Source organism: Schistocerca cancellata, chromosome 1 (assembly GCF_023864275.1).
Source record: "Schistocerca cancellata isolate TAMUIC-IGC-003103 chromosome 1, iqSchCanc2.1, whole genome shotgun sequence".
NCBI classification, from domain to species: Eukaryota; Metazoa; Arthropoda; class Insecta; order Orthoptera; family Acrididae; genus Schistocerca; species Schistocerca cancellata.
This window is the reverse complement of record NC_064626.1, coordinates 887,902,253-887,915,893: the sequence shown is the minus strand read 5'-3', so window position 1 is coordinate 887,915,893 and position 13,641 is coordinate 887,902,253. Positions and strand designations below refer to the sequence as shown.

At 38.6% G+C, this 13,641-nt stretch overlaps 1 protein-coding gene across 1 annotated transcript in view; it reads left to right on the top strand.

Moving 5' to 3' along the window:
• Window positions 1-13,275, top strand: part of LOC126190730 (lissencephaly-1 homolog) — a 173,499-nt gene extending 160,224 nt beyond the window's left edge. The window contains exons 5-8 of the mRNA XM_049931221.1: window positions 818-992; window positions 3,804-4,095; window positions 6,549-6,744; window positions 10,993-13,275. Coding sequence (XP_049787178.1) covers window positions 818-992; window positions 3,804-4,095; window positions 6,549-6,744; window positions 10,993-11,066 — 737 coding nt within the window. The 3' untranslated portion in view covers window positions 11,067-13,275. The remainder of the gene's footprint in view (window positions 1-817; window positions 993-3,803; window positions 4,096-6,548; window positions 6,745-10,992) is intronic.
• Window positions 13,276-13,641: the final 366 nt, after the last annotated feature.

The following is a 13,641-nucleotide window of genomic DNA, read 5'->3' as shown; positions in this document are numbered from 1 at the left end:
AATTATCTAGCAGCTTCTTGTTGACAGGTCCCTCTATTTTTACTTAATTGCCTTGAAAGCTGAACTGTTCTTTTCTAAACAATGTGTAGCTCCTATAGTTTGTAATCCTACACAGAACCCAACCTTCTCCAGAATTCTGCAGTGAACAAATAGTGTAACAGCATTGTAAAGCCTCCACAAGCACAGTTGTAGTTAGTCTGCTGCTGATCATGTGTTTAACATGCACATTTTGGTTTGAGTCCACCCATGAGGTCTGTTTCTTCAGTATGTTCTTATTTTCAAGGTCACAGAATGTTGGTTTATTTCATCCATTAAAGCAGTTGCGGAAACTGGGAGGGTTATATGTTGTTGTTAAGTTAGTTACTTTCTCACTATTCTACTTGCACAAATTGTCTTCTCCATTTAGACATAGCATAGGTTGGGGATTTTCAGTGTTTTAAGCTGTATGAAAAAACAGAACCTGTTGGTTTTCTTCATTAATTCTGTATTTGGTGTATTCTGTCTAATTGCTTGACCATAGATCTATCAATTATGGCCTATTTTTTCAATCCAAAGTTTTTTTGTGCTTAAGTTATTTCCTTGCCTACTGTCGTATTGCTTAGCCAGAAGAAAACCTAACACTCTCGTGCTCTGGTAAGGCAGGTTATTTGGGGACTGGGGAGAAAAATTGGGTTCCTAAATGATTCCATTAAATGGTATAGGAAGGTTGGTGAATCTCTGTCTGTGTAAGGGCGTGCTATTTTAAGCTTCATTCTGTGTTTGTTTTTGTCAGTTATTAATAGTTGTAAATTTTAAACTTTTGTGTTCTGTGTTGCAGCATCATGCAGTGCAGATATGACAATCAAGCTATGGGACTTTCAGAATTACGAGTGCATAAAAACAATGCATGGACATGATCACAATGTATCTAGTGTAACCTTCATGCCTGGAGGGGACTTCTTAGTGTCCTCTTCCAGAGACAAAACTATCAAAATGTGGGAGGTTGCCACAGGGTGAGCAATAGTAATTCTCATTGGAGTTATAAAATATCTTGCATGTGCCTTTAACTCCACGTATAGATGTTAGTGATATAATACATAGTTGTGGTGTAATACCTAGTTGTTGTATTTTCTGTTCTGCAAGAAAAACTCTTAATTTCCCTGCAGCAAATAATGCTGAAGTTGAATTAAGGGAGGGAATGCAAAAATATATAATTTTTTTATCCTTCTTACTTAAAAAGAACTGAATTTGTTAGGTAAGTGACAAGGATATTGACAAATTAATATTTTTTGGTTCTGTATTCTGCTTCCTCAGTTAAAATTATTTGGATCCATGACCACTAATTGTGTACGTGCGTGCGCTGTGCGGATGCGTGGGCCTCTTCACATTGATAAGCTTTAATGTCAAATATCCCAGATCTCACTAGAACTTAAAGATAGTTAAAATATAATGCCTGCTAGAGCAAGTGCTGTCATTGCAAATATGTGACTCATATATCCACAATATTTTTGAGAATATTGTGGGTTCAGTGGTTAAAATTGCCTTGAATGATTGCACATTATATGTCGTATTATGAGTACTATCCTTTGCAATAGTTTCAGTAAGACCAATTAGAAAAAGAAGCCAAATCACTTTCAGCTGTTCCCTACTTTCTCAAAGTGCAAGATGAAATCAAAATCCACGAGCTGTGATGTGTTATGTATTGTGAGTTACTGAATGAATGCTGTGAGAGAAGCAATGCTGAATAGTGTTTGTTATCTATCACCATTTGTATACTGTACTCAAGCATTTTTATACAAATTACTAGTACTGTCTCAACCATGTCCTTAAAAATCTCTGTTAGTGCTGTCACATAACTGGAGAGTTTCTTCTACTGTGTCCTTATTCCATAAAAATTGCAAGTACCTCAACTGTGTTAACTGTATTGTACAATTAATGGCAATTTTTCCTCTTAAAAATATGATTTTTCTTTTAGCAATAATGAAGACAAGTTCATAACAGTGACCAGTAATATTACACACAGAACATATCTCTACATCACTTTAGATTTCTTGGAGATGGACATCTGTATAGATACATTTCATATTATAAAACATTTACACACATTTACAAACACTAAAGTATTTACATGTGAGTCCCATTTTCTTAAAGCTAACTATAGATTGTGTAAAAACCACATAGATGTGACATCATTTTAATTCAGATGCAAAATAGCGTGTTACAAGGCTCCATTAAAGAATGTTCCTGGTGCATTGTTCAGTACTTTTAGAGGCTCAAAATAAGGTCACTGGAGTTTTCTTTCTCATTTGATAAGGAAAATAAACAGGTTGTATCTGAGTGGCAAAGTAAAGACAAAAATCTACATAAATGTTATGTTGCTTGGTCATCTTGTGACTTAGACTGTTCGCATCATTCTTTTGCAAGCACTTCTTGCTATTGGGCATGTCAGGAAAAATACTGGTGCACAACAGACATAGCAACCCGGTTAAATTTTTTCATTTTAAGGTCCCCTGCAGTGATTCTCTGAACAATAATGGTGCTTGCTGTGTGCCTGCATGAATTCTCCTTTTCATTCCTTTGGTAGTGGTCCATTGTCAACTACCATTTATGTATGTTTCAATTTGCATTTTTCCTTCAGTTTAGCCCCTTTCAAAAATTTGTCATTCATAAAATCATTGGACCTAGGGATTAATATCTAAATGACCATTGCATCTTTTCAAGGCACTGATTCCCACAAAAAACTAGGCTATAATTGTGAGAACTTATTATAAATTGCTTCTCTTTAAAGTCCACTCCGAACAGGAACTGAATACTGTAGAAGCATGACACTGAAATTCCAGTAGTTGCAAGTTTTTGGAACTTGCAGCAAGGAATTAGTTTACTGCTATCATGTGTCCTTTTGGATAAGGCAACCATAGACTGAAACAAAGTAATAGTTTCCTTTATGGCCCTTGAATTTTTTTTGTCAATGTATAGAAATTGTCCTCCACTCTTCACAATACTTTCCCAATAGGTCACAGATGACTACAGTTTTTAATGCATTTACTTTTCAGTTTGTTAGGAGCTTATGCACAAAAATTGGAGTAAGCATCATGAGAAAAAATGTTTCTATATATGGATCTAAGAGTTAGTGTGTTGGCACACACTTGAAGTGATTAGATTGTGCTTGAAGACCACAGCATTATTTGTGATGTACTGTGCTGCTGTGTTAAAGATGTGCAGAATATAAACAACATGAAGAGTGCTCCAGTACGACTATCACGGTTACATGAGAACTGTTGGAGAATATGTGGTAATTTAGGGATGACAGTCAGTATGTATTGATGGCTGCTACCTCCAAGTGGTTCCCCCTATTGGTTTCATGGAGAGTGTATGGAACAGTTGTTGTGTACACACTTTTTTTTTTTTTTTACTGACAAACAAGAGACTCTTCAACTTAAAGCTGCATAGTACCAAATTACCACTTAGAGCAAACTATGGCCGATAGAATATGAAACCTTGCCCCCCCCCCCCCTCCCTTGACACCTTCTGATCCTAAAAACCATATCAGAGGTTTGTGATGCTGAAGTTTTCTAGATGAAAGTAAAGGTTTTCAATGGAAGTGTGCAGACGATAATGCAACCATCTGCTGGGAAATATAAAGCTGTTGTACGGATACTTGGCCTTATATGTTTTTTTCATTGAAACTGTTATGCTTTTCACTGAGATAATCAGTTGATATGTATTGACTGAAGCTTTTATAAGCTTTTGACTGAAGCTTTTATAAGATTACTGTTGCATCTGGCTGCAATACACGCATGAAAATCACAATTCAATATTTACAGGTATTGTGTAAAGACGTTTACCGGCCACCGTGAGTGGGTGCGAATGGTGCAAGTTTATCAAGATGGATCCTTAATTGCGTCATGTTCCAATGACCAGACCGTGCGAGTATGGGCTTCTGCAAGCAAAGAGTGTAAAGCAGAACTTCGTGATCACGATCATGTTGTGGAATGCATTGCATGGGCGCCAGAGTCTGCTGCTGCTCACATCAATGAGGCTGCTGGTGTCGACAACAAAAAGGGTGCCCACACAGGACCTTTCCTTGTATCTGGATCAAGAGACAAGACAATTAAGGTAACAGTTATATTTGTGCATGTTCCAGATTGATCATTAAGGGCTACACAGTTTTAAACAACTAAGAATGTCTATATTGTTATGTAATGTTATTATGATGAAATATAAATTCTGAAAGCTGAGTGTGTGTGAAGTTTTGAGGCAACCCTTTGCCTGAAATTTCTCGTTACCTAATGCATAAGTTCTGTGCTGTTGACCTTTCTTCCTAAAGGCTTTCTCAATGCTGTGCTGTTATTTGTTGTATGTACTAAGTGTTTTTTGTTGCCACTAGTTTGCAAGCAGATTTATTCAACCCAACTTTTGTTATTTTATTCAAAAATTAGTATGGTAGATAATTCTAGTTTTAACTGAGAATTGACACTCATTGATTATCAACATATTTTTAAAAATATCGTTTCAAATCCCCATCAGACCATTGAGATTTTGATTTTCCACAACTTCCCTAATCACTTTGGGAAATGCTGGCTTGGTACCTTTGAAAATACATGCAGATTTCCTGTCCCATCTAATCAAAGCTTGTGGGTACCTTGTGCTAACCTTGGTGGGATGTTAAGCACTGATATTTTCCTTCCTCCTTTTCTTCAGTTCAGAAACCATTTTATGAAAATATTTTTTATCATTTCTTTGGATTTAGTCCTAACTTCAGCAATTTCAGTGATTTTTTTAAATTTTTGTAACTTATTTTAGTTTCTATCAAATTTTAAGTAATGTAGTAGTTGATATCATTCTGTTTAGGTGTTTCCTTGCTGTTCTCATGCTCCTCTTGTGTTATTCACTCAATAATTCAGTAATTAATGAAAAGCATCAAGTTTACAAGAAAACATTGCACATATCATAATAAATGGTTCCATTTTTTTCTATTTTATTCTCTCTCTCTCTCTCTCTCTCTCTCTCTCTCTCTCTCTCTCTCTCTCTCTCAAAATGACTTAAACGCTAGTGACTCATTCCTGTTTCCTTTAGTTTTTGCATTTCCTTCATAAGCATCCATATTTCGGTGGCATTTCCACAAAATTCCAGCACTGTTCTCGGCTCTGTTTTCTCAGACATTCTGTTGTTTTAATGATCTTGACAAAATTCTGCTTGACTTCCTAATCTGTTTAATTCTGGTTGTATAAAACATTATATGCTATATTTCTCTGTCTAAACATGTTTTGTGGAGAATGAAATGATAACTTGTGATTTGTAGGCTATGAATAACAACAGCAAAATTGTGTAGCCCTTGTGCCACTGCTATCCTCACTTTCCCACATTTCAACAACTATTGTATTTTTGTTCAGACTGTCATACCCATGGTTTCAGGCTCATGTTTTTGTACAGACAAAGGACACTTCCCTATGTTTTGCTGCTCTTCCCTCTCAGCACTTCCCTGTTTAATTTTTTTCTACATAACTTGTGATCATACAGATCTTTTTCTGGTTTCATTTCCCGTCACAACCTCCCACTGCACTCCTTTGAGGTGTACTGTACAGTTTCATACAAAGAGAAAACTGTTCTTCTGTACACTTCCTATGAGGGTGCAGCTATTCCCCTGCGTATCTCTTCAAGTTAAATGGGGGTCCATTCATTTTAATTTTTGTAAGTTCCTGCTGAAGGACTTTTTTTGTTATAATTGTGGGATAGTTTTATGACTTAATGTTGAGGGATATTGAAAATAAATGTTAAGACACATCCTTTGATTTTAAACATTCATTTTCTTTGCATCCCTTGATTTGCAGCGTATAATCAATATTATCAGCAGTCATTATGTTCATTTACCTGAGAAAAACATATAAAAGTAGCTATTCATTATACACAAAGTGTTGGTGTGATTAAAAGTAAATGAATGAATTTTAAACGGTACAGTATGTAGAACAGTTTGTGTACATTAGTTGCTGCAAGATTTATTAGCATGGGACAAGAATAAGTATGACGACTGAAGTGCTCGAATCAGCAGCAAATATTTTATTCATTAGAGATTATGTTAGTAAATTAATATAATTGGACATTACAAAAGTTCGCACCTGTTAAGGAACGTAATAGTGTGAGTATGGCTGTAGGAATATCTAAGCACACAGACAGACCTTCAGAACAATTGTTTGTTCTATCAAGACAGACAGACCAAGTAGGAAACAACTTGCAATAATGGAAATAAGAATCAAATTGGCATAAGCAACTTACTTATCACTGGTGAAGCTGTACTTAACTGAAGCACTCTCGCCACAAAAATAAATAAATAAATAAATGCCATGATACAAAGGAGTTGTCAAAAATTGTTCTTTTGTCATCAAAGTAGTTGATATGTTTTGTGATGTAGGGATGGACTATGTGAAGACTTGTAAATGTCATTTATTAGCTTATTGGAAATACAAAGTACACACACCTTGAAATTATTACACTGAAGGTTATGAATGGCAAATTTTATGCAAAATTTGTCTGTATTATGATTTTTATATTAAATATTTTTATGTTTACAGATGTGGGATGTAAGCACAGGCATTTGTCTCTTCACACTTGTTGGTCACGCAAATTGGGTGCGTGGCCTAGTTTTCCATCCTGGTGGAAAATTCCTAGTGAGTGCCAGTGATGATAAGACCCTTCGAGTTTGGGAAATTCGTAACAAGCGCTGCATGAAAGTCCTGGAAGCGCATCAGCATTTTTGCACCTCAGTTGGTAAATATAACAGAATTCAAATGGTATTTTAGTTTTAAACCAGATTTTATATTAGCATTTAGTTATGCCCCAAATCATGCATCTTGTTGAGGGAAAACATAGTGTTAATTCTGTTAACCAATAGTGTTGCAACTATTTCAGTCCCTTACTGGAATGGAACATAAAGGAAACAGATGTACAGATACTCAAAATTGTAACATTATATGCTCTGAGAAAAACAGGAATGTTTGTCATTGATGTAACTTTAGAAAAGCTTTCCTGTCAGCCTCATAAGTATATCATCACACTGATCATTAACACACAGGCTGATTGATGCCATACTATCTTGGGCAACTGCAGTCTGTTCAAGTACATGCCTGTCAGAAAGTGCAGAAATTAGCAGAATTGCCAGTCCTTCGCCAAAGCCTAAGGCGCATCCCGGAACCTTTCCTCAAGAGTTTTACTCTCTCCTCATCCCAAGCACTCTCCGCTCTTCTGCCTTCTGTGTATTTCCTAAAGGCCATAAACGCAACAATTCAGGGCACCCCATTGTGGCCAGTTACTGTGCAACCACTGAGAGAATCTCTGCTTTCGTAGACCATTCCTCCTCTGCCTCTCCACAGTTCCTGTTCCTTTACCACTTGGTGCCCTGTCCAAAACTGAATGATGTCACCTCTCTTTACACTAACATCCCTAATGCCCCTGGCCTTGGTGCTATGGAACATGCCTGACAGATTCCAAACCTACAACCTCCTTCGTAGTTGTGATGGCCAACAATATCATAAACCACAGTTATTTCTCCTTTGAAGGCATCACCTGCAAACAAATCTGGGGTATGGATATGGGCACCTGCATGGCACCATATTATGCCAACCTATTCATTGCCCAGCTAGAGGAATCCTTTCTGATCACCCAGAATCCCAAACCCTACACCTGGTTCAGATTTATTGATAGGGATTGAGAGTGAGGACACCCTATCAACAATCCTACAGAACCTAAACACTTTCTCCGCTATTCGCTTCACCTGGTCCTCCTGAACAAGCCACCTTCCTTGATGTTGACCTCAATCTCAAAGAAGGCTAAATCAGTACCTCCATCCATATAAGATCTATCAACCACCACCAATACCTCTATTTTGACAGCAGCCACCCAATCCATACCAAGAAGACCCTTCTATACAACATGTACATCTGTCGATGTCGCATCTGCTGTTATGATGAGCAGTCCCCCTCAAGCTATACCAGGGGTCTCATTGAGTCCTTCACAGACCATAATTACCCTCCCAACCTCGTACAAAATCAGATCTCCCATGCCTTATTTTTCCAGTTATCCACCACCTCCTAAAGTCCCACCACCTGGCCACAGTGTGTCATTCTCCACATGACTCGGTACCACCCATGACTGTAGCAGTTGGATCACATCCTCTATCAGAGTTTTGACTCTCTCTCATCATGCTCTGAAATGAGGAATGTCCTACCTACTATCCTTGCCACCTCTCCTACAGTGGTATTCCATTGCCCACCGAACCTCTTCAATATTCGTGTCCATCCCTACACAACTCCTGCTCCCAACGCCCTTGCCTCGCAGCTCATATCCCTGTAATAACACCTAGATACAAGGCCTGTCCCATACATCCTCCCACCACAAATTACTCCAATCTGGTACAAGCATAACCTATCTCATCAAAGGCAGAGCTACCTTTGAAACAAGTCGTGTGATCTACAAGATAAGCTGCAACCACGATGCTGCATTCTACATGGTCGTGACAACCAATTAGCTATCTGTCCGCATGAATGGACACCGATAAACTTTGGCCAAGAAACAGCTGTTAAAGGGTGGCCCTCTTCCATCCCCACACTGGCATGATGGCCAACACAAAAGGTCTACTGCCATCTCTGCATAAGCGTTAATTTTCACTGAGTGAGGTCTTCGCAGGATGTGGGTACTGCGATGTTTGTGTACGTCTGGTTATTATTAACTATGAGTATACACTCACCTGGAGATAGATTGGGTCAAAAATTGAGTGGAGGGTAAAAATTTGAAGGGCAGAGGAAAAAAGTACCAAGGCAAGAGTCTTGGAAAAAAGTTGGGTCAGGAAGTAAGAGCAATAGCAGATTTCTTGCTGCCTTCAACAGATAATGTAGATTCTGTTTGTAGTGGATATCTTGCCTCAATACTGTGTCGGAGCCATAGGTCGTTAGTGAGAAGAGTCCGGTGCAGCAGTGCAGGGTGCTGCTTGGAACCCTCTGCTGCGCATTGTTGTTGGTGACTCAGGCTGAAGTTGAACTGTGGCAGCGTGCTGTTGTGGGGTGTCTCCCCTTTACTGCATGGTGTAGTTTTTCTGATGTTGATCCTCGAGCAGTTCTGCTGTCACCCACATGGCTCTTGGTGGTGGTGGTGGTGGTGGTGGTGGTGGTGGTGCTGCTGCTGCTGCCATCGCTGTTGGGTGGGCAAATGTCTTCCTGGCGCCCAAGTTCTGTGGTGCTGCTGGAGCGGTTACAGGGGCAGGCACCCTTACACTCCTCTGCTTGGGTGCAGGAATGTTCACTGGGATTTGCACCCCTGCTGCTGATCGTAGTTCTCTGGCAAAAACTAAACACAGTTGCCTTGAGGCTGCCTCCTCCTCCGTGGCCAGGGAGGCTGCTGCCATGATGACTTTAAGGGCTGCTGTCACTTTCTCCACCGCAGTGCGAAGTTTGCCACCACTGTTCTTCTCGGGGATGGGATCTGGATCTTGACAATCCAATTTTGGGCAGTCGTCCCCACTTCTGTGGGGAGAGCACCTCCGTGCTGTCCCTCTACTGTACTTTGCTGGTCTTAGCAGACTGTTGTCATTGTCATTGTTTTCTAGTCAGCTGCGTCAGTATGGCTGTAACTGCCACCCTGCCTTTGGCTGGACTTTAGCTTGAGAAAGCTGAGCAGTCACACCAGCTGGTGGCATATGGCCTGCTGCAGCAAGCACAGATTACCAGAAATTCGGAAGTGTGTCTGTTGTGCTCGCCTGAGCACTTAACACACTGCAATACGTGGCCCTCAACCTGGCACTTCAAGCACTGGGGCTGAGGGTACATGGCGAAGCAGCCGGACGACTTGAGTTATTGAGCGCGTTGGCCAACATGGTGTTCTTCATTTCAACATCTGCTTCACAGCCAGTACCATCTGGATCTTTCCCAGCAACACCAGGTTTTCTGAATTGCACAGGTGAAAACTATCCCTATAACATATCCTACATTCCCATTACCCTCCTGGCCTCAACCGGAGTCAGGCATTGTCCTTTATGTACTTATCCCCTTCCCTGTTCCCATTCCAACACTACACAGTGCACTGTTCCACCAACACACCCACAATCATTTTACTTCTCCCCTTTACTGCCACTGCCCCCCCCCCCCCCCCCCTCCTCTCCATGCACCCTCTGTCTAACCTTCCAACTGCTCCTAGCCGCCATACCCTCTCCACACATTGTCCCTGTGTGCTCCCACAAGCAGCACTTTACTGCCCACCCACTCATACCTTGTTATTCCTTTCCATCCCCACCCCAGCCTACTCCCTACCCATACCACCCAGTTTGCTTCTCCTATCATGCACTGCTGCTCGCATTTCCATCATGCGCTGCTGCTCTCTCTCTCTGTCTCTGTCTCTCTCTCTGTGTGTGTGTGTGTGTGTGTGTGTGTGTGTGTGTGTGTGTGTGTTTTTCATTGTTTCACCATGGTTACTGTGTTCCCCTGAGACGGTATGCGAAGTCTGTGTATGGCTTTTGTTTCACTGATGTAAATGAAACCCCAAGTCTCATCTAAAATGTTCTTATCGTCACTTATTGGTAACAAATGTAGGCAAGAGTCCATTTGATTGTCCAGTTGCCTCTGTGTTCCAGCACTGAAAGATTTAGCTGAGGTCGTAAGTGGACAGCCTGACAAGAAATAGTAGTATTTCACCATCTGTCCTCTTTTCATGTTAAATTCTGGAGATGAAAATATCTTTCTTTGCTGTGGTGTTTTTTTTTTTCCAACTCTGTGTTGTACATCACAAAATTAACATGTTATGGTCTCAGTCTTACAAATAGGAGATATTACTGCCTTCTTATTAAAATGAACGTGAACATATATTTTTTCATGCACCACTGTATTAATTCAGAAATGTTTGTTTTTGTAAGCAAATAAGTTTTTCTCTTATGCAGCCACTGTTGTCAGACTGGTTAGTACTATCAGATGTCTGTGTCAATAACATATTTACTTTGTAAACTTTATCAGTTTTTTTCATTTTTCTTTTCAGATTTCCACAAGAGCCATCCATATGTAATATCGGGCAGTGTTGACCAAACAGTGAAGGTGTGGGAATGTCGCTAACTACTACTGTGAATAAATAATTGGTGATAAAGCAGCTTAACATCGTAGATAATTATTCTTCAACCCTCCTAATTTATGACCGGGCCCTGACATTATGAAATTTTGTTTGCTTACAATCGAAGTTTCTCCCCTGCCTAGTCCTTGATGGTCCAGTTGGATGTCAACTTTGTGAATCAGTCAAGGAAAGGCAGAGATGGAGTGGTGCGTAAAGTAGCAAACAAAACAAGTTTTTGGAGGTGCTGGCATCGATGGCTTTACGTGCCACTTCCTCTCAGTGAAGAAAATGCTAATTTTGTGGCTGAGACATGTTTATTATTGTGTAACTTTAAGTGGACAGACATTTTCTGCACAAAAATGAAAATGTTTTGGATACAATAAAAGTGTACAAGTGGCCATGAGAGGATTGGAAGACAAGCCAGCAAGAGGTTTATCGTCATTAGATATCTGCATGCCTCCAAATCCAAGCACAAAGCTGGTTATAAAGACTCCTTTGCCTTTTCCTTTTTATATATATTTATTTTGGTGATGTACCTCTTGCTGTAAAGTTTTTGTTATGCAGAATTCTGTAATTTATCTTTTGAATAGAATCTTTTTGTTTGAGCTAACCAGTGCTGCAACATGTTTGTTGTTAAATCAGTTGTCCACAAGAAATAGCAAATATGACAAATATGCAGCCGCCATCAAGTTGATGAAGTGCTGTATTTTCATATATAAGATTGTGTTATTTTTTAAGATTATGTTGTGTACAGTCTCTGACATTTGAGATACTGGTATTTTTATTTCATTTCACCAGAAACAAAGAAAATGCATGCTTACATTCAAAACCAGTTTTGCCTTGATGATGTCCTGTTTTCCATGGCTTCAAAAATTCAGGAATTTTTGCTTTTACTTATTGGGCTCAGAAAAAGAATATGTTAAGACTGAAATTGTAGAAATCAACTGATACTCATCATGCTTGTTCTTATCATAACTCCTTCCTTTATCAGAAAGCTACATACTGTAGATTTGCTTTATTTGGTAACTACTTGAAACTATTTCCAAAACATGCCAAAGAAGCTATGGCACATTTGTGAAATTATATTGTTTGATGTAACCTAGTTGGCTCTATAAAGTGTACAAAGAATTGAAAGGCACGTTTTATTTCTCTTGTACTACTAGTCTTACAGTTATTTCTTTTCTTCACTTTTTAACACACTTCTTTGATGTAAAAGTGCAAAATATTTTCATAGAGGGGGATTTAGAAACTGTCTTATTAATCAGTATTTAATAAGTGTACTTCAGACTAAAAGCTACACAAATTTTTGACATATTAAATAGCATATTTAAGGAGGAAATTATATGTACTGAAACACATTTCAGTAAAAAATGACTGAATGTAAAAACTGCATGTAAATGAATACCTTTTTCCAGCTGTCAGTCATAAGTTTGTTACCTACAGAAAATTGGACAGTTATTAAATAAAATCATTAGACCATTACTACATATGGTACTAAGTATTGAGCGCTTTTAAATTTTCTGCAGTATATGTATGTTTATATAGATATATATAAATTTGAGCAGCAGTGTACTATCACAGTAGTAGTCCCTAAGTTATGCAAAAACTTTTTTGTTGTCATCTCAGATGTGAAATAAAATTATTGCAGTGGTTGTTTCTTATACTGTTCTGCTAAGAAATATGTTCATTTTTTTATACTCTCACTTTTTCATTTATAGGTAATTGCTCTTACAGTAGCCCCTGTATTTAGGTGCTTGAAGACTTACTGTTGTTATTAACAAATGATACTCTCTATACTATTTGCATCTGTAATTGCAAGGAATTGTAAAAGATGGTGTGCTGAAGCAACAATAACAACATTGGAGAATGAGATTCCAAAAGCGATATTACTTATCAGCTTGAGTACCATTTAAAACACATGTTTAACCTGTTGTGTATTCATTATGCTTGTGTTTCGTCATTCCTAGAGATTCACAGGCACCTATCAGACATTAAAAGTCCCCTTAACTCTTCCCAGTAGTGATCTATTTATATCATTCTCTTTGTAAGTGATGAAATTTTAATAGAGCTCTTTCACTGTTTTTGCTTCCATTCCCACCCTTCTTGTATCTTTTCTACGTATGTCCGGTCAATATAAAGCAGTATCTTTTTTTACTGAACACACTTTGTATTTGATTGGAGTAACCTAACAATATTAAAACTTGATGCTACTGAGGACTTGTACATCTATAAGGTCTGCAGTACCATTTCATTATCGTTTTTAAGTACGACTATTCTATATCATCTAGACGACAGTAGAAATTTTAATAAATTAAAAATGGTCTATTTTGTGTTACGTTATCTCTCTCTCTCTCTCTCTCTCTCTCTCTCTCTCTCTCTCTCTCTCTCTCTCTCTCTCTCTGGAAAATATTTTTTAGCTAAGTTTATTCATATGTGCCTTCTTACAAGGGAACCTCCCCATCGGAACCCCCTCAGATTTGGTTATAAGTTGGAACGTTGGATAGGACTTGAAAAACTGAACACAGATTAATCGAGAAAACAGGAAGAAGTTGTGTGGAACTATGAAAAAAATAAGCAAAA